This window comes from Protopterus annectens, chromosome 11.part0, assembly GCF_019279795.1.
Source record: "Protopterus annectens isolate FY-2018-M chromosome 11.part0, PAN1.0, whole genome shotgun sequence".
Taxonomy (NCBI): domain Eukaryota; kingdom Metazoa; phylum Chordata; order Ceratodontiformes; family Protopteridae; genus Protopterus; species Protopterus annectens.
In genome coordinates, this window is record NC_056745.1 from 1,198,217,983 (window position 1) to 1,198,238,888 (window position 20,906).

The 20,906-nt window shown below is 44.1% G+C and overlaps 1 protein-coding gene across 1 annotated transcript in view; it reads left to right on the top strand.

The window, feature by feature from the left end:
- The window catches only part of DLD (dihydrolipoamide dehydrogenase), a 1,015,110-nt gene that overhangs the window by 941,428 nt on the left and 52,776 nt on the right, over positions 1-20,906 (top strand). The window contains exon 12 of the mRNA XM_044088560.1: positions 13,525-13,662. Within this exon, the coding sequence (XP_043944495.1) occupies positions 13,525-13,662 (138 nt within the window). The remainder of the gene's footprint in view (positions 1-13,524; positions 13,663-20,906) is intronic.

Here is a 20,906-nt window from a genome sequence, read left to right on the forward strand (position 1 = left end):
AAGACCAGCCCACTAGAGGTATGGCTGCTTCCAGTGCTTGTTTCAGGAATGGCTCCTTTGCTGACACCTGTGCCATGGTCACTTTGTCTTCATGGTCCGTTTCCACCAACCTTTGTTAGCCTGTTGTGGGAAGCTGGTCCATATTTGGAAAAGCAGTACTCTGTATTAACGTTTCTGAGCTCTCGCTACTTTTGAGTTTCCACCACGGTGGGTACTGCCTTGGATTCAGCCCAAATAAGGGACCCATCCAGGAGGGTCACCAGATAGTTTTTTTGTATCAGTTGCTGCATGTGTAAGACCTTTCTTTATTGGTCAGTAATGTCTTCATTCTGTCACACTTGCAGATGGGTATTTTTCCACCAACTTCGCCTTTTGGATTTTCTTTTAACCTGTAGAACGTTATTACTTAGTTAATGATGTGGCTATTGGATCTTAGGTTATTTCATGATTCACAGCATGCGGGATGCTTCTAATGGCAAGGGGCAGACTGGCAACAGAAGTAGGGGATGTTTACACTTATCCAGCCAGTGCAGATTTTTGCCAGATTGGAAATGAAGCTGAATTCAGAAAGTTAACAAACCAGGCATGTTCGTCTCGAAAATGAACTACTAGTGGACTTGAACTTGTATATCTTCTGTTGTGTCTTAGTATTCTTACTTGCATGCCTTTCCTTATTGTGAAGTTTACACACAACTCTTAAAATACACTCTGTGTCTTGTGTGGGTGATCTCTTCATTGTTTAGCATGTTCAGTCCCCCCCACAGTGTCTTCAGTTGTAAAAAAATAATTTTCTGTTGCTTTCAACTTTTAAGATCAGGCTGAGTATAAAAAGTAGTGGTAGAAGATACAGTCTGTACTTTTACTCTAAATTTGTTTTTGGCTAAGGTTAAGTTGTATCTGTTTTTCATGTTGTGACTCATCAAATTTTTTTTAATATTGAATTTACTTGCATATTTTTTGTCTTACTAGTGTCTGTGCATGCAGAAATTGTTATAAAACATGAGAATCTTGTTCATAGTATCTGTCTTAAGCATCTGTCTTTAGAAACACTATTCTTGTCTGATGTCCTTCATGGATGCATCTGCAGTCATAACAAGTGGGTTGTCCTGTCGTCAGGCAGCCCTGCAGTCGGCCGGATTCCAAAGTCCGGGTCCGGCTTCGGCTGATGTCGCACTCCACCCGACGTCATCTCTGTTGGTCTTCGGGTATAAAACCATCAGCCGACGCCATTTTCCTCAGTCTTTCTTGCCGCGTGGCGCCCGAAGCAGAAGCTGTTCGCAAGTGCCGGTCGGTCGGATCCAGAGATTACTTCTACCGAATACTACTCGAAGACTTCTAAAGCTAAGTACCCGTTGGGGACTCTTTCTTGCCTCAGCCGATGTCAGAAAAAAGTTAACAATTGTTTAACCTGTGGGAAACAAATACCTCATAAAGATTTCCACTCTTACTGTCTGCCTTGTTTAGGCCCAGCCCACGGCGTAGCAGCCTGTTCGGCCTGTGCCTCTTTCAACCGACGCTTAGGCGCCGGTCGGAGTTTGCAGAACAGTTTTTCGGTTCTGATTTTGCGTACATTATGCCGCCGGATCCTCCGACTACCCCCAAAAAACGCAAAGATAAAGACCGACACTCGCGGTCCGCGGTTTCGGCCGAAACCACGGTAAAGCAAATCATGAGTGTCTCGGTTTCGCGAAACCGAGAAAACTGCTCAAAGTACAGCTGAACCTATTCTTACAACTGAGACCCCTGCTACAACTCTTGAATCGACCACAGAAATTTTACCCACTACGGTGGTTGACTTATCAGACACCATCCCTTGGATGTCTCTACCCCAGCACGTGGTGCTGCTAGGCCTCCAGCTGCCATGTCCATTAAGGCCTTCGCCAGGGCTAAAGCAGCCAAGACTACTAAAACAGTGCCTGTTAAACCCCCACATCCAGGCCCTCTTCTAGTTCTCAAATGCTTTCTTTGGCAGAAGATTTAATTTCTTTAATTAGAGGATCTCAATCTCACCCAGACAGGGCCTCTCAGCCCCAGAGAAGAGACCTAGGGCAGAGCCCCTGAGCCAGTGTCTTCTGATGATTCTGCTGATGAATCAGACATAACTGACCAGCCTGAGGCTCCCTTCTCCAATTTTGAAGATTCTGATGCTGAAGAATCCATTCCAGCTGCTTCCCCACCAGAAGAATTCTCCTTTGGGGAAACCTTGCATGCCATGCGAGAACAGTTCCAATGGCAGCAACAGGATTTTTCAGACTCCAGAAAAAGACTTAGGACCTTTCTGCACCTCCCACAGCACAGGCCCTTAGCTATACCTCCTGTTCTCTCTGTGGTGGATGATGCTTTCAATGATGTTTGCTCCGCTCCAGATTCTTTACCCCCAGCCCCTGCCAAACCAGACAGATTTTACAGGGTGCCAGATACTCATCACCACCTTTACAAGGCCCCACTTGCAGACCCAGAAACTATATCCCAGGGTCCCAAGGCAGTAGCCGCGACCACAGCTAAAAACCCTATTCCTTCTGAAAGGGAAGCAAGGTCACTAGACAGATGGGGTAAAAAGGTCTACACTTCAGCTACTCTCTCAGCTAGAGCTTTCAGTTTCACATGATACAATACCAAGAGTTTATGCTTGATCAGTTAACTAAAAAACTAACCACTGATGAATCTCTTGATAAGAAATATGTATTAGAGATGGTAAATAACATACAACAGGTTAGCAACCATTCCTTAAAATGTGGCTATGATGCACTGGAGGCTTCATTTAGATCAGCCATGACAGGCACAGTGATAAGAAGGCATGCATGGCTAAAGGAACAAGCTTTACCGGATCATGTTAAAGCTAAGTTGCTAGATGCTCCTATGGACAAGACAAGTTTGTTTGGTACACCTGCCCAGCAGGTTATGAAGAAAATGGAAGAAAAGGCAAAATCTGTTCAAACTGTTAAAGATTTCTTGCAGGTTCAACCCCAAGGTTTAGCAGGAACTGGCCTGCCAAAAATTGGTCCTTTCCTGACTCCACAAAATTTCAAAGGGGCAGGAATAGACGTTCCAGAGGCAGAAACCAATCCAGAGGAGGTGCCTACAGAGGACGACAGTGGCAAGGTAACAACAGAGGCACAGACACAGCCACTGCCACTACATCAGCACAACCACAGTGACTTAATCCTAAATCCGCCTACCAGGGAACAAATAGCAGCTCCTCTAGGCGGAAAGTTAACCTTATTTTCAAAGAACTGGCACTACATAACAAAAGACAAGTGGATTTTACAAACCATAGATCAAGGTTACGGTTTCACTTCCACACTTTACCAGTCAAAAGAGGAATGCCAAATCTACCTCCAAATCAAAAACAGAGGCTCTACGCCAGATAATGGAGTTAGCAAACATGAGAGCTGTGGAAAGAGTGCCAACAGCAGAACAAGGAAAGGGGTTCTACTCCAGACTATTCCTAGTTCCAAGAAAGGAAAAAGTTGGAGACCAATTCTCGACCTGTCCACCTTAAATACATACATCATTGTCCCAAAATTCAAAATGCTGACCCTACAGCAACTTCTTCCCATGCTGGGCAAGGAGTCTTGGCTGGTAACTCTAGATCTCAAGGAGGCATACCTGCACGTCCCCATTCGACCAATCTGCAGAAGATACCTCAGATTTCTTGCAGGATCAGAGCACTATCAATTCTCAGCATTGCCCTTTGGCTTATCTACTGCGCCCAGAGTATTCACAAAATGCCTGGCATCAGTAATCGCCCATTGCAGACTACAGGAATTCAAATTTACCCATACCTGGACGACTGCCTGCTACAAGGCGACAACAAAAGCAAGCTGACAACAGATTTACAAAGGGTCATTTACTTGCTACAAGGACTGGGATACACAGTCAATTTACAAAAGTCAAGGCTGATACCATCCCAAACAAGGACATTCTTGGGCCTGAATTGGACACAGTACAACAAATGGCATTCCTGACTACAGAAAAACAAAAGAACTTCCTCTTTAATTCTTGGCACTAACAAAACTGAACAAGTTAACAGCAAGAAAAGTTCTGCAGGCCTTGGGCTTCATGGCATCATGCATAATCTTGGTCCCATTTGCCAGACTACATATGAGGAAACTACAGTGGTACCTAAAGAATTTATGGTCCCAACACAGACACAGTCTAGAAACAGAAATCCCACTAATTCCATGCTTAAAACAGGAGTTCCTATGGTGGGCTCAGGCATGCCAGTCAAACCCAGGCCTACCCTTTCGCAGATGTCAACCAAGCCAGACCATCACAACAGACGCTTCAGACCTAGGGTGGGGGGCCCACATGCTGGACAAATGTGTGCAAGGATTGTGGACACAGGATCAACTTCACCTGCACATCAATCTAAAAGAAATGCTGGCAGTAAAACTGGCAATCCAAAAGTTCAAACCATTTCTCAAAGAGGGCCAGTTGATGATAAGGACAGACAACACCACAGTCATGTGGTACATCAACAAACAGGGAGGCACTCATTCATACCCCTATGCAGAATGACCTTGGAGCTGTGGACCCTGGCACTCAGCTACAACATTCAGTTACAGGCAATATTTGTACCGGGGAAAGACAATACCCTAGCAGACATATTAAGCAGAACCACTTCGGATGCCCACGAATGGAAGCTGCACCTGGACATCTTCAAGACCATCTCGAAGAAATGGGGAATGCCACAGATAGACCTATTCGCATCACCTCTCAATCACCAGCTCAAAAAATTCTGCACAAGGACATTCCACCCACTAGCATGGAAAGTGGACTCACTCTCCTTCAACTGGAAAGGCCTAACAGCATATGCATTCCCACCTCTTCCTTTGATACACAAGGTACTACTAAAAATCAAGGAAGAACGTCCAAGGATAATCCTGATAGCTCCAAACTGGCCAAGACAACACTGGTACCCACTACTGTGCATGTCTCGGAACAATATGTGGCCAATACCCCTGATGCCTTTGATGTTAACTCAGAACAACTACAGCATCATACATCCAAACCTAAAAACGCTGCAACTGACTGCATGGAACATCACATAGCAGCAGCTAATCCAGAACTTTCCCAAAGAGTTAAAGACATTATTCTTGAAGCACGCAGACCTTCAACAAGAAGGAACTATGCTGGAAAATGGAAAAGGTTTGTCATTTGGAGTACGGAAAGAGGAAAAGATGTGTCAAACATAGATATGCCTAACATTCTGGAGTATCTGGCGAACTTCTTCATTCAGGCCTGTCCTACTCCTCCATCAAGATACATGCATCAGCTATTTCAGCAGAATACAGCTTTGATCCACCTGTTTTTCGCACCCTTTGCTCAGGCAGTTCCTCAGAGGAATCAAGAATGTAAAACCTCCAAGGAAACCACCATTACCAGCTTGGGATTTAAACTTTGTGCTAGAAAAGTTGACACTATCACCCTTTGAACCAGCAGCAACAGCAGACCTACAACACCTGTCATGGAAAACTGCTTTCCTACTGGCAATTACTTCAGCAAGGAGGGTTTCAGAACTACAGGCCTTAATGGCAGTGCAACCCTTCCTAATCTTCCACCAAGATAGAGTGTCCATGAGGACTAATCCTACATTTATGCCCAAGGTGGTATCCAGAGTGTCTTTAAACCAGGCAATCCACCTACCTACCTTCTTTCCCAACCCACAAAACAGAGGGAAAGAATACTGCATACCTTGGATGTACATAGACAGCTACGCTACTACTTGGACAGAACAAAAATAGCAGAAAGACTGACCAACTTTTTGTAGCCTATGCAACAGGAAGGGAAGGAAAAGCTATTTCCAAACAGACAATCTCCAAATGGATAGGAAATTGCATACGATACTGTTACTCCTTCCATGGAAAACCAATTCCACAGAACATAAGACCTCATTCTACAAGGGCAACAGCCACTACCACAGCCTTCTTACGAGGAGTGGCAACCAAAGACATTATTGAGGCGGCTACTTGGACCTCCGTGCATACATTTGCCAAGCATTATAATTTGCCTCTATATTCCAGATCCCGAGCAGGGTTTGCCACTGCTGTACTGCAAGGGATCCTAAACACACCATAATCTACTTTTATCCTCCTCCCTAGTTGGCTATGGTATTCTACCCACTTGTTATGACTGCAGATGCATCCATGAAGGACATAGTACAGTTTTGTACCTACCATAAATGTAGATGTCCGAACTGGATAGCATCTGCAGTCAGGATTACCCTCCCTCCTTCCCTCTGTGGTACTCCTAGGGTGTTTACCCTCCTAATAGCTAGCTGTTGGGGAGTCTTTTATGGTGTATTTGTTTGTATATATGTACATATATGCTTATTGTTGTGTTTACCTCTATCTATTTGGAAACATTGGCATCTATCCAAATTTTAGCCTGCAAGAGGGCTACTGGCATCTGGGGCAAGAAACACTGAGGAAAATGGCGTCGGCTGATGCTTTTATACCCGAAGACCAACAGAGATGACGTCGGGTGGAGTGCGACATCAGCCGAAGCCGGACCCGGACTTTGGAATCCGGCCGACTGCAGGGCTGCCTGACGACAGGACAACCCACTTGTTATGACTGCAGATGCTATCCAGTTCGGACATCTACATTTATGGTAGGTACAAAACTGTACTTTTTCACTAGTTTATTATTTATTGCATCTTGGTTTAAGTTGATAAACTCCTGGAAGCGTGACTTTTTTTTTTTTAAGAATATTTGTCTTTATTCTTGGGTTAAAGATGTCGTGGTCTGTTTTCATTACAGAGGATTTAACTATGGCAGAGGAACAGAAGGGTCCTTGGTCAGTGTTTTGCAGAGAGAGTGTCTGTGTGTGTGTGTCTGTGTGTGTGTCTGTGTGTGTGTCTTTGTGTGTGTGTGTGTGTGTGTGTGTGTGTGTGTGTGTGTGAAGCTGTATTATTTGTTCCGTCATCTTCTAGCATAGTTGATTGATAGTTATACATATTACTTTGATTCATGTTTAGTTTGCCCAGTTATCATGAATGTTAACTCCCTTCTTAGATTCCATTTCATTTTTTTCATGTTGTACTTATTGTATCCTCCCTCGTGCTGTGCAGAAGACTTGGATGAATGTAATGAAAATTGCTGATGTCCTTCATGGATGCATCTGCAGTCATAACAGCTGGGTTGTCCTGTCGTCAGGCAGCCCTACAGTCGGCCGGATTCCAAAGTCCGGGTCCGGCTTCGGCTGATGTCGCACTTCACCCGACGTCATCTCTGTGGGTCTTCGGGTATAAAGGCATCAGCCGACGCCATTTTCCTCAGTCTTTCTTGCCGCGTGGCGCCCGAAGCAGAAGCTGTTCGCAAGTGCCGGTCGGTCGGATCCAGAGATTATTTCTACCGAATACTACTTCGAAGACTTCTAAAGCTAAGTACCCCGTTGGGGACTCTTTCTTGCCTCAGCCGATGTCAGAAAAAGTTAATAATTGTTTAACCTGTGGGAAGCAAATACCTCATAAAGATTTCCATTCTTACTGTCTGCCTTGTTTAGGCCCAGCCCACAACGTAGCAGCCTGTTCGGCCTGTGCTTCTTTCAACCGACGAACGCTTAGGCGTCAGTCAGAGTTTGCAGAACAGTTTTTCGGTTCTGACTTTGCTTACATTATGTCGTCGGAACCTCCGACTACACTTTCTGCCAAAAAACGCAAAGAAAAAGACCGACACTCGCGGTCCGCGGTTTCGGCTGAAACCACGCTTAAGCAAACCGCGAGTGTCTCGGTTTCGGCCGAAACCGAGAAAACTGATCTAGGTACAGCCGAATCTATCTCTACAGTTGAGGTCCCTGCTACAATTCTTGAATCGGCCTCTGAAACTTTACCCACTGACTTATCAGACACCATTCCCCTGGATGTCTCTACCCCAGCACGTGGTGCTGCTAGGCCTCCAGCAGCCATGTCCATTAAGGCCTTCGCCAGGGCTAAAGCAGCCAAGACTACCAAATCAGTGCCTGTTAAACCACCCTCAACCAGGCCCTCTTCTAGTTCTCAAATGCTTACTTTGGCAGAAGATTTAATTTCTTTAATTAGAGGATCTCAATCTCACCCAGACAGGGCCTCTCAGCCCCAGATAAGAGACCTAGGGCAGAGCCCCGAGCCAGTATCCTCTGATGATTCTGCTGATGAATCAGACATTACTGACCAGCCAGAGGCCCCTTTCTCCAATTTTGAGGATTCTGATGCTGAAGAATCCATTCCAGCTGCATCCCCTCCAGAAGAATTCTCCTTTGGGGAAACCTTACATGCCATGCGAGAGCAGTTCCAATGGCAGCAGCAAGATTTCTCAGATTCCCGAAAAAGACTTAGAACCTTTCTGCACCTTCCACAGCACAGGCCCTTAGCTATACCTCCTGTTCTCTCTGTGGTAGATGATGCTTTTAATGATGTCTGCTCTGCTCCAGATTCATTACCCCCAGCCCCTGCCAAACCAGACAGATTTTACAGGGTGCCAGACACTCATCACCACCTTTACAAGGCCCCCCTTGCAGACCCAGAAACTATATCCCAGGGTCCCAAGGCAGTAGTCAGACCATAGCTAAAAACCCTACTCCTTCTGAAAGGGAAGCAAGGTCATTAGACAGATGGGGTAAAAAAGTATACACTTCAGCTACTCTCTCAGCTAGAGCTTTAAACTGCCAGTTTCACATGATACAATACCAAGAGTTTATGCTTGATCAGTTAACTAAAAAATTAACCACTGATGAATCTCTTGACAAGAAATATGTATTAGAAATGGTAAATAACATACAACAGGTTAGTAACCATTCCTTAAAATGTGGCTATGATGCACTGGAGGCTTCATTTAGATCAGCCATGACTGGCACAGTGATAAGAAGGCATGCATGGCTAAAGGAGCAAGCTCTACGGGATCATGTTAAAGCTAAATTGTTAGATGCTCCTATGGATAAGACAAGTTTGTTTGGTGCACCTGCCCAGCAGGTTATGAAGAAAATGGAAGAAAAGGCAAAATCAGTTCAAACTGTTAAAGATTTCCTGCAGGTTCAACCCCCAAGGTTTAGCAGGAACTGGCCTGCCAAAAATTGGTCCTTTCCTGACTCCACAAAATTTCAAAGGGGCAGGAATAGACATTCCAGGGGCAGAAACCAAACCAGAGGAGGTGCCTACAGAGGACGGCAGTGGCAAGGTAACAACAGAGGCACAGACACAGCCACTGCCACTACTTCAACACAGCCACAGTGACTTACTCCTAAGTCCGCCTACCAGGGAACAAATAGCAGCTCCACTAGGCGGAAGGTTAACCTTATTTGCAAAGAACTGGCACCACATAACAAAAGACAAGTGGATTCTACAAATTATACATCAAGGTTACCGATTCCACTTCCACACTATACCAGTCAAAAGAGGAATGCCAAATCTACCTCCAAATCAAAAACAGAAGCTTTACAACAGATAATGGAGTTGGCAAACATGAGAGCTGTGGAAAAAGTGCCTACAGCAGAGCAAGGAAAGGGTTCTACTCCAGACTATTCCTAGTTCCAAGAAAGGAAAAAGTTGGAGACCAATTCTCGACCTGTCCACCTTGAATACATACATCATTGTCCCAAAATTCAAAATGCTGACCCTACAGCAACTTCTTCCCATGCTGGGCAAGGAGTGTTGGCTGGTAACTCTAGATCTCAAGGAGGCATACCTGCACGTCCCTATTCGACCAATCTGCAGAAGATACCTCAGATTTCTTGCAGGATCAGAGCACTATCAATTCTCAGCATTGCCTTTGGCTTATCTACTGCCCAGAGTATTCACAAAATGCCTGGCATCAGTAATCGCATACTGCAGACTACAGGGAATTCATATTTACCCATACCTGGACGACTGCCTGCTACAAGGGGACAACAAAAGCAAGTTGACAACAGATTTACAAAGGGTCATTTACTTGCTACAAGCACTGGGATACACAGTCAATCTACAAAAGTCAAGGCTGATACCATCCCAAACAAGGACATTCTTGGGAGCGGAATTGGACACAGTGAGACAAATGGCATTCCTAACTACAGAAAAACAAAAAGAACTCCCTCTTTACTTCTTGGCACTAACAAGGCTGAACAAATTAACAGCAAGAAAGGTTCTGCAGGCCTTGGGCTTCATGGCATCATGCATAATTTTGGTCCCATTTGCCAGACTACATATGAGAAAACTACAGTGGTACCTACGGAATTTATGGTCCCAACACAGGCACAGCCTCGAAACAGAAATCCCACTAATTCCATGCTTAAAACAGGAGTTCCTATGGTGGGCCCAGGCATGCCGGTCCAACACAGGCCTTCCCTTTCACAGATGTCAAGCAAGCCAGAGCATTACAACAGACGCTTCAGACCAAGGATGGGGGGCCCATATGCTGGACAAATGCGTGCAAGGATTGTGGACTCAGGATCAACTTCACCTGCACATCAACCTAAAAGAAATGCTGGCTGTAAAACTGGCTATCCAAAAGTTCAGACCATTTCTCAAAGAGGGCCAGCTGTTGATAAGGACAGACAACACCACAGTCATGTGGTACATCAACAAACAGGGAGGCACACATTCATACGCCCTATGCAGAATGACTTTGGAACTGTGGACCCTGGCAATCAGTTACAACATCCAGCTGCAGGCAAGATTTGTACCAGGAAAAGAAAATACTCTAGCGGACATTTTAAGCAGGACCACATCAGATGCTCACGAATGGCACCTGCACCGGACATCTTCAGGACCATTTCAAAGAAGTGGGGAATGCCTCAGATAGATCTATTTGCATCTCCTCACAATCACCAACTCAAAAATTCTGCACAAGGACATTCCACCCACTAGCATGGAAAGTGGATTCGCTCTCCTTCAGCTGGAAAGGCCTAACAGCATATGCATTCCCACCTCTCCCTTGATATACAAAGTACTGCTAAAAATCAAGGAAGAACATCCAAGGATAATCCTGATAGCTCCAAACTGGCCAAGACAACACTGGTACCCACTACTGAGGAGCTTGTCTCGAACAATATGTGGCCAATTCCCTGATGCCTTTGATGCTAACTCAGAACAACTACAGCACCATACATCCAAACCTGAAAACCTTACAACTGACTGCATGGAACATCACATAGCAGCAGCTAATCAAGAACTTTCCCAAAGAGTTAAAGACATTATTCTTGAAGCACGCAGACCTTCAACAAGAAGGAACTACGCTGGAAAATGGAAAAGGTTTGTCATTTGGAGTTCTGAAAGAGGAAAAGATGTGTCAAACATAGATATGCCTAACATTCTGGAGTATCTGGCCGAACTTCTCCATTCAGGCCTGTCCTACTCCTCCATCAAGATACATGCATCAGCTATTTCAGCAGAATACAGCTTTGAACAACCTGTCTTCTCACACTTTGCTCAGGCAGTTCCTCAGGGGAATCAAGAATGTAAAACCTCCGAGGAAACCACCATTGCCAGCTTGGGACTTAAATTTCGTACTAGAAAAGCTGACACTTTCACCCTTTGAACCAGCAGCAACAGCAGAACTACAACACCTGTCATGGAAAACTGCTTTCCTACTGGCAATCACTTCAGCAAGGAGGGTTTCAGAACTACAGGCCTTAATGGCAGTGCAACCCTTCCTAATCTTCCACCAGGACAGGGTGTCCATGAGGACTAATCCAACCTTTATGCCTAAGGTGGTATCCAGAGTGTCTTTAAACCAGGCAATCCACTTACCTACTTTCTTTCCCAACCCACAAAACAGAGGGGAAAGAATTCTGCACACCTTGGATGTGCATAGACAGCTACGCTACTACCTGGACAGGACAAAAGCAGCAGAAAGTCTGACCAACTCTTTGTGGCCTATGCAACAGGAAGGGAAGGAAAAGCTATCTCAAAACAGACAATCTCCAAATGGATAGGAAATTGCATACGATTCTGTTACTCCTTCCATGGAAAACCAATTCCACAGAATATAAGACCTCATTCTACAAGGGCAACAGCCACTACCACAGCCTTCTTACGAGGAGTGGCTACCAAAGACATTATTGAGGCGGCTACTTGGACCTCCGTGCATACATTTGCCAAGCATTATAATTTGCCTCTATATTCAAGATCCCGAGCAGGGTTTGCCACTGCTGTACTGCAAGGGATCCTAAACACACCATAATCTACCTTTTCCTCCTCCCCTAGTTGGCTATGGTACTCTACCCAGCTGTTATGACTGCAGATGCATCCATGAAGGACATAGTACAGTTTTGTACCTACCATAAATGTAGATGTCCGAACTGGATAGCATCTGCAGTCAGGATTACCCTCCCTCCTTCCCCTCTGAGGTACTCCTAGGGTGTTTACCCTCTTAATAGCTAGCTAATGGGGTGTATTTGTTTGTATATATGTACATACATGCTTGTGTTTGGGTTTACCTCTTTCCTTTTGGAAACATTGGCATCTATCCAAAATTTCAGCCTTCAAGAGGGCTTCTGGCATCTGGGGCAAGAAACACTGAGGAAAATGGCGTCAGCTGATGCCTTTATACCCGAAGACCCACAGAGATGACGTCGGGTGAAGTGCGACATCAGCCGGACCCGGACTTTGGAATCCGGCCGACTGTAGGGCTGCCTGACGACAGGACAACCCAGCTGTTATGACTGCAGATGCTATCCAGTTCGGACATCTACATTTATGGTAGGTACAAAACTGTACTTTATATTCTGTTCATTATTACTGGTACTTGTCTTGTGACAAATTTGTATTCCTGAGTTGCTTCCTAATATAGAAAGTGTCATTCCTTTCCTAAATAGACTCCGACAACCCTTCTAACATAGTTCCACATTTTTCTGGTAGCATACCAGTCTTCAGTGAATCTACAACTTTTTGCATTGTGTAAATAAATGCGCATGCAAGTTTTGTGGACAGTTTTAGGCAAACATGAACAGTTTGGTTTTCCAGTAAACAAAAGTAAATAAATAGATAGTATTTTAAGTATGTTTGGAAATGCAGAACAGTGTATGCTTTTAAAGCCACTTCATCTACACTGTACAAGCTTGCAGTCATTAGCAGCAAAGCCTCTTGTCTGCATAGTTTGTCGTAGAAATCTGACATACTTGTGGCTTGTATCAGCTCATCCTCTGAGTACAAAAGATAGAGTTTAGTCTCAAAAAGTAGAGGAAAAGGTACTTAGTTTCTGAATAGCTTCAGTCTTAAATTTCTTAAATGATTAAGTATATCGGTGTGCTGTTTGGCATGTGCAAGTGATCTTCCAGATCTGGTAATTTGCAGATGTTTCGATTTGAAGTTAATTCCTGTGTTTATGCCTTCATGTTAAGGAAGTGCTGATCTTTAGACCATAAACGTGTACTTTGACAGTTTTGAGATATGCAAAGGATGACATATAGAGAAAGTCTAGGTTTTCCATTAACATCTGCAGTTTGTCAGTCTTGGTTATAGCTGCCATAGTTTATTAAAAATTACTTTATAACTGACAGAAATGTCTTTAGCATTTGATTAATTTGAGTATTTACAGTGCTTCTCTCTCTATATATATATTTTAACAGGGTACTCCATACAAGATTGGCAAATTCCCATTTGCTGCAAATAGCAGAGCCAAAACCAATGCAGAAACAGATGGTCTAGTCAAAATTTTAAGTCATAAAGACACAGACAGAATGCTGGGCGCACACATTCTTGGAACAGTAAGTATTTGCATTTAAGAATTTAACAACTTGTCACTCAAGACAGCCCCGCTACTCATATCACAAAGCTTAAAAAGAAAACGTGTGTCCTGGACATTTGGCCTGTTCATAAAGGGTATTACATTTTTCCCTGATTATTTTTTATTAAAAATAAGTATACCATTCTCCCCACTTCCATAGTTGGTCAGTCATATGTTTTCAACACAAAATGAAAACTACAAGAACTTTAGTCATGTTAAAGATTTAATGTTGTCCCTTTCGTCCAGCAATTTATCTACAGTGGAAAGTGCTCTTCTCTTCTGTGCTTTTGAGCAGCAGTTAGTTAAACCAGAGTTTTGAAGATGGAGCCTTAATAGTTCTTGCTTATTGAATGCTTTTGAATGTCGTTAACTCACTGAGCATTGTTTTGTTCTGATATTCACCATCTGCTTTATGTTGAATTGCTAACAGACTAGTAGTCTCTGACCAGGCTTTGATGCCCTTTTTTTTTTTTACTTCTCACAGGGGACAATCAGGATATGCATTCAACATAGATAAATTCAACCCTGTAAGGGACTGGTGTACATTTGGATATGAATTATGTTGCGAAGGTTGTGCTTCACCTAGATTTGTTCTGAGCATTACAGAATGATGATTTTGAGATAACTCAATGTGTCAGTATGGTTGATGTCTACTGAGTCTTTGCCATGAAGGCAGGACATAGTACAACTGGCAAAATAATGTACAGGCATTATGTTAACATTAATTTCAATTTCATTTAATACCATCTGAGTGTTTTTTATTATCTATGCAGCAAATTGTACTGTGTAGCTTATGTCGCACTTTCTCTTGGTGGTTTTTTTGTTTGTTTTTTTGTTTTTTGCTCTAGACAAATATATAGAGGTAGATGAAAAAGGTTCTCCCTGTAGACAATTGCTCAGACCCTGGAATACTTTGTAATGCTGCTAGAACTGGAGCACACAGTTATCACATTTTTGATAAGGGCCTGAGTTATTCATCTATCAGAGTACATTTTGTAGCGATATCTAATTTTTACCAGGGCTATGTTGTACAGCTGCAGCTTTGCTGAAAGTTTGCAAGGCCTTTTTAAAGAGGTACTTTCTTTTTAAGACCTTCACTTATGGAACCACTTTTTCCATGGAATATGTTTGTAAACAAGAAATATCTTTATTAAATTATCACTTATAGGCAATCATACATTTGTATAAATGAAAACAAACCTTATTGACATAGTCCTTAGTTGCAAGCATTTTAAATCACAAACCATATTGACATAACTGTAGTTGCGAGCATTATGCATCACTTATAATTTACCCAATCATTGTCAGTCAAACCTTAAATAGCTCATTCAAATCCTGCCTTCTTTTAAACCTCATTCTTCCCCTGTATGTATTGTTCCCACAATTCCCATTTCTTCTTAAGTAATTTGCTCCTACCATTTTCTAAAGATCTCCATTCCAGTTTTTTTTTCTGTTACTAAATTCACTACTTCTAGTACTGTTAGTTTAGACTTTGATTTCCATGTTCTAGTAATTGTGTTTTGGCAGCCACCATAATTAGGCACAGCAAGGCCTTACTATGTTTATGCAATTCCAATTCTGTATCATAGCTCAGAAAAATCATTTTGGTAGTTACACCAATTTGGTCACTCAGTGTCTCTGATAGAGTTGTCTGCAGGGAATCTTTAAAGTCTGCCAACATATTACACTCCAAGAAAATGTGTTCCTAATTAACCTCTTTTTTCCCCATCACACCTCCCAACATTTGCTGTCTACCTGAGGAAAAATTCTCTGGAGTCTATTTGTGGCATAAAAATATCTATATAAACATTTCTGAGCAAAAATCATAAATCTTCTAGATTTTGTTGCATTTGTGGGAGACAAACACATATTCCCTCATTATTTTTTTGTAAATTGCTTATCCAATCTCTCTTCCCAGTCCTTTCTAACCTCCTGTGATTTATTCTTATAGTTATCGTACATTATTTTATATGCTCTACTTACTATTCCATTTTAACAACAGATTCTGTTCTAGATTCTACTAAAATCGCTACCAGCGCTGGTCTTTCGTTTAGGATACACCCCCATTTCTATCTCTCTGCTAATACTCTGAAATCAATTCTTGATAAGGAAGACAATCTTTAACCTGCAGGCCAAATAAATTCTTGGCATCTTCCAATTGTATTACCTTTTCCTCTATATGCTCCCAGTACCTTGATTTCTTTGCCAGTTTTCTGCAATAAATTCCAGCCCCCTCTTGCCTGTTGTCTGTATCCTTAATTGCAGTCATCCTTATCGCCAGAATCTCCTTTCTCTCCTTTCTCCATTCCCGTGTTGGCTTAGTTCTTAGAATATTTTCTGCTACTTTATGAACATAATAATCTTTATAGGAACACCAAGATAAAAAGTTTATCTGCCAACCAGTCAGTATTGGCTGTTGCTGAAGTATTAATAAAACGTAAAATAAAGTGCAGTAAGCAACGAAGCAAAGCAGGAGGTTACTTCTTTTCATCAAAGAGTTCTTTTCACCAAACAAATAAAAAACTTTTTCATAAAATAAAAAGTTTTTATTATGACTTCAAGTCAAACATTTTAACTGCTTGTATCTTACTAACCATGATCATGTAGCAGAGCTTCCAATTTCACAGTTTCAGTGTCTTCCCACATATCCTTAGCTGCCACACCGGAATCATTTTTAATCCATACTCCTAAATACTTCATTTTATCATATCCCTGTAAATACAGATATTGCTGAACCAACTTGTGTGTGGGTACATAATTTACTGTTATTGCCTTTGTTTTAGCTTCATTCATTTTGTATCCCGAAAAGATTTGAAACTTTCTCAAAATGTTCCACAACACTATAATGTCCTTTTCTAGTTTTGTCATGTGATATCTCCAGATAGAGCCAGCTTTTCTTGACTGCCGTACCAATTATATCCTTGAATTTCTGAGTCCCTTGTTTTCTTTGCCAGTGGTTCTGAATATAATGCAAATAAAGGGGGGGGGGGGGCATCCCTACCTGGTTCCTCTGCTCAAGCAGAAATTATCAGAGGGAACCCAACACACTTTACTTTTCACCTCCGATCCCTCATATATCCTCTTAGTCAACCTTATTTTTTATCAGGAAGTGCAAATGTTTCCATTGCTATGCTCCTAAAGTCCCACTTTACTCTGTCATGTGTCTTCTCTGCATCAAGATGCAACAACAGCAGTGGTATTTTCTTACATTCTACTTCTTTCTGGATCATCCGTGTTTTGTTAGTCAAATGTTTGCCTCCCCTCCACAAAACCACATTGATCCATATCTATTAATTTTGGCATCACGTTTGCCATTATTTTGGCCATTATAAACACTTTGTAATCATGGTTTAGTATTGGAATGGGCCTGTATGAAACTGGATCTGATGGGGCTTTACTCTCTTTAGGCATTATATAGCTACCACCACTTTCTTCCAGGATTTTGGTACTTCTCCTCTTTACCTCCTAGCTTCCAAGCATCCACAGGAATACTATCTATTCCTGGGGGCTTTCTGGTAGATTGGTTATACGTCACTATTTTTATCTCACCTCCTCCTATCTTGTTAGTAATTGAGCCTCCTCTACTTCTAACCTTGGTATATTTAATTCTTCCATAAACATTTCCATTTGATCCTTTTTGTTAGAAAAATATGTATTAATGTGTGTATGCTTAATGCTAATTAATAATCATAAGAATTAACACGTTTTTCATTCTATTTTACATGCACTGTGATATATATAAATTGAGTTTCATATGAGACTGAAAAAGATGCTTTTTGAAAACTGCAGTATGCTTTCTGAAATTTGCAAGATGCCCCCTGACATAGTAATTGCTAGCACAGCAATATTCATGTTTATGCCTTTTGGAAATGTACTTGAGAAACAGGTGCTTATCTGCTAGGTCAGGAACGAATGAATGAACAATACTATATTCTGTAAATGTAATGATTCTAAACAATCAGCTCTGTTCGAAGCATGAGAACATGTGCAGCTGCAGAAGCTTAGAGATAAAGTAGACAAAGGATTATTAGAGAAATTAACTGTTAGCATTGTGCTTGAATTAGCCATAGTACCTTGAATGGTAACATAACATGTATCTAACTGGTGGTAATCAAGGCCACGTTGTTTTCCTCAGGAAGTTTCTCACAAAAATTGATAAATCAGCAGAAATTCATGGGAATGATTGTCAACAAATGACGATGAAAAGACTGGTAATCTGTTACGTCAGCTTGGTAGGCAATGTCTAGTTAGAGAATGTATAAAAATGAAAGTATTTCCTGTTTCTAGTTAGACAAACTCTGTAATAGCACGTTTTTGTCTCCTTGCTGCAAGATTAAAGTGCCTTAACCTGAACCTACCGTGTTTTGATCATTTTTAAAGTATATTTTTCCTTTGACACTTTTCTTGATTTCCACATTTCTCTGCTTTATACGGACTTCCATAACATTTCGAAAATATTTCTAATACTTGGATACCTTGTTATCTATCTTGTTATAGGCTCCCTAAGCTTGATGACAGCCCTTTCTACTTGCTATTTTAGCACTGAGTTGCTGTGCTAAAAGTTTTTGTGCTCTAGGGTTATCAAAAAAACAGTTCATCTGAAGTAGGAACTTCATTTGTCAGCAACCTTTGGGTATCGGATCCGATCTCGGATCCGAGCCGGCAACTTATTTCACAGCTAATAGATCCGAGCTCCTAGCTCCTCCCCTTACCCATAATCCCCTGCTAACCCTGACTGACCTCAGATCTAGTTTGCCGCGCTTAGACTCAGCAGCTAGGTTACATGCTCCTACTCAGATAAGTGGTTTTCATTGCTTATTACCTGTAAATCTCCCTAAAGTGTGTGTGGTTAGGTTCCTTAGTGTTAAATATCCTATATTTAATTGTTTTTTGTGGTAAATTTTGTTCTCCTCCCCACCCTTCGCTGGTTCGTAGTGTGTGAGTGTGTGCTTGTAAGTTGGGGCCTTACATGTGAGTGTGTTTATTTTAAGTAGTCATGTCTGAGGCCCCAAAGTTGATTTTTTCTAAGTGCACCGAGTGTGGCCATAAGCTCTCCCCGGTGGATGGCCACACTCAGTGTGTCCGGTGCCTTGGGGTTGAACACCTATCCTCTGGTTGTGCGATTTGCACTGCGTTCAACCCCTGGGCACTGAAGGACCGGAGGTCGAAGCTGATCCTAGCTGGACTTTTGCCCCCGGATTCGGCTTCGGCCTCCGGTACTTCTGTGGCCTCCCCCCAGGCTTTGGTGGCAGCCACTCCTGCCTCTCTCCCCCCGGCCGGGACTCAAACTCCCGCTTCTGCGCCAGAGGAGGGGGAGGCCAGGAAGGAAAAGAAGAGGGAGAAGCACCACAAGTGGAGGGCCGAGGCCTACGTGTCGGTCCCCACAGCTAAGCGGGCTTCTCCCTCTAGGTCTTCCAGGTCTAGGTCTCCTCCTTCTCGGACCCGGTCTCCATGCTTCTCACCGGGTCCCGAGAAGGGGGAGGACCCGATCTCCGTCGAGGTCATCGAGGCGGCACTCCCGGCCAGCCTCGGTGGCCTCGTCGAGATCAACACACAGCCTGTCTGAAGCCGATTTGGACCTGGTGATGAGAAGGTTCATCCAGGCCCAAATGCAGATGGGAGTGCTCTTGCCTCCCCCCTCCGGGGGGGGGGGGGCTCAACACCCTATTTTGCCCCGATAGCTCCTTCTCCGACCCGCTTCTCGGGTTTGGAGCGTTCGGATACTGTCTGCGCCGACTCTTCCCTCGAGCTTACCGGATCCATCCTTGTCGGATCCCAGCTCTCGGAGCCGTGCTCTGAGCTTCGGATTCGGGGGGTTTAGTGTGCCTTCGGCTCCGTCCAGGTCGGAGCACACTGGCCTCTCGGATCCGATGGTCTCGGCGTTGGCTCCGATCCGCCCTTCGGATCCGGGCGAGGGTCGGCTCTCGGATCCCACTGAGAGCAGCTCTCCCTCGGCATTCGAGGTGGTGGAGAGGGCACTGTTGAGGGCATCCAGCCCCCCGCTCCCTGCTACGTCTCCATCCTGCACTCCCTCTCGTTTGGGTCAGGCTTCCGTCACTCGGCCTCAGGGACAGCCTGCTTTGACGTCTCAGGTCGTTCCACTGGAACAGGACGTTGCTGGTGAGTCTTCCTCGGACAGCCCCCCCGAGGATGTTCCTCACAAGCGGAAGTGTAAGAGGAGGCACGTGGACTCCCCCGAGTCCTTAACAGAAGATACGGATTTGGATGAGGGGGAAGGCTCCCCAAGATCACCCCCCGAGGATGTCTCCTTCGGAGACATCATGGAAATGCTTAGGATCAGGGGGGGGTGGTCTGTCCCCAATTCTTCCTCTATGAATCCGTGTTCCTGGAGGCATTCGAAGCAGGCCCGTCTACCTCTTGGGTGTCCCCTCCGGCCGACCCCCTGGTGGACCTGATTACCACCGGGGCGTGGAAGGAGCCGGACACTGTGGAGTCAGTTCCCAAGCACCCCGATAAGATTCTGAGCCCCCCTTCAGAGAGGTCCCACTGGAGCAAGGGTCCCCCCATAGATGCCATGTTGGTGGCAGCAGCCACCAAGAGGGAATTAGGTCAGGAGAGCCCCTCTGTGCATCCACCGAGCAAAGAGTCCTGCTCGATGGATCGCCTAGGGAAGGGGGTCTTTAGTTCAGCGACCTTCTCAGTAAGGTCCCTGAACTACATGGCACACGTCATTAGGATGCAGCAAGACCTTATCAAAGAGTACGCTGCCCCCCCCCCCCGGAGTCCATGTCGGCGGAAGACAAGCAGTTGTATTCCACTCGCATGGCCACTCTAAGATCAATATCGAATACCTCTATGCGGCTTTTATCCCATGCCACAGAGGGAGCCGCTAGAGCCAGCGGAGCAGGCCTAGTCATGAGACGCCAGGCCTGGCTCCGACACTGTGACTTCGCGGAACCCTTTAAGGCGTCATTTGCGAATGCCCCTTTTGATGGTTCTGCCTTATTTGGCAAGACCGTTCGTGAGACTTTAGTCCAGAGCGAAAAGGATGGGAAGACGTCTGCCGTCGCAGTCCGCTTCTCTGCTCCCCAGAGGTCCTTCTTCAAGAACCAGAAGGGACAGAAGAAGATGTGGTTCCGGAAATCGCAACATTCCCAACCTGCTCTGGGCAACCAGTCCTTCCGTGGCAGAGGAGGACAGGGAGGATGCCGCCCTAGAGGCAGAGGGGGCCCAAAAAATTTTGGGTCCAGAGAATCCTTCTCT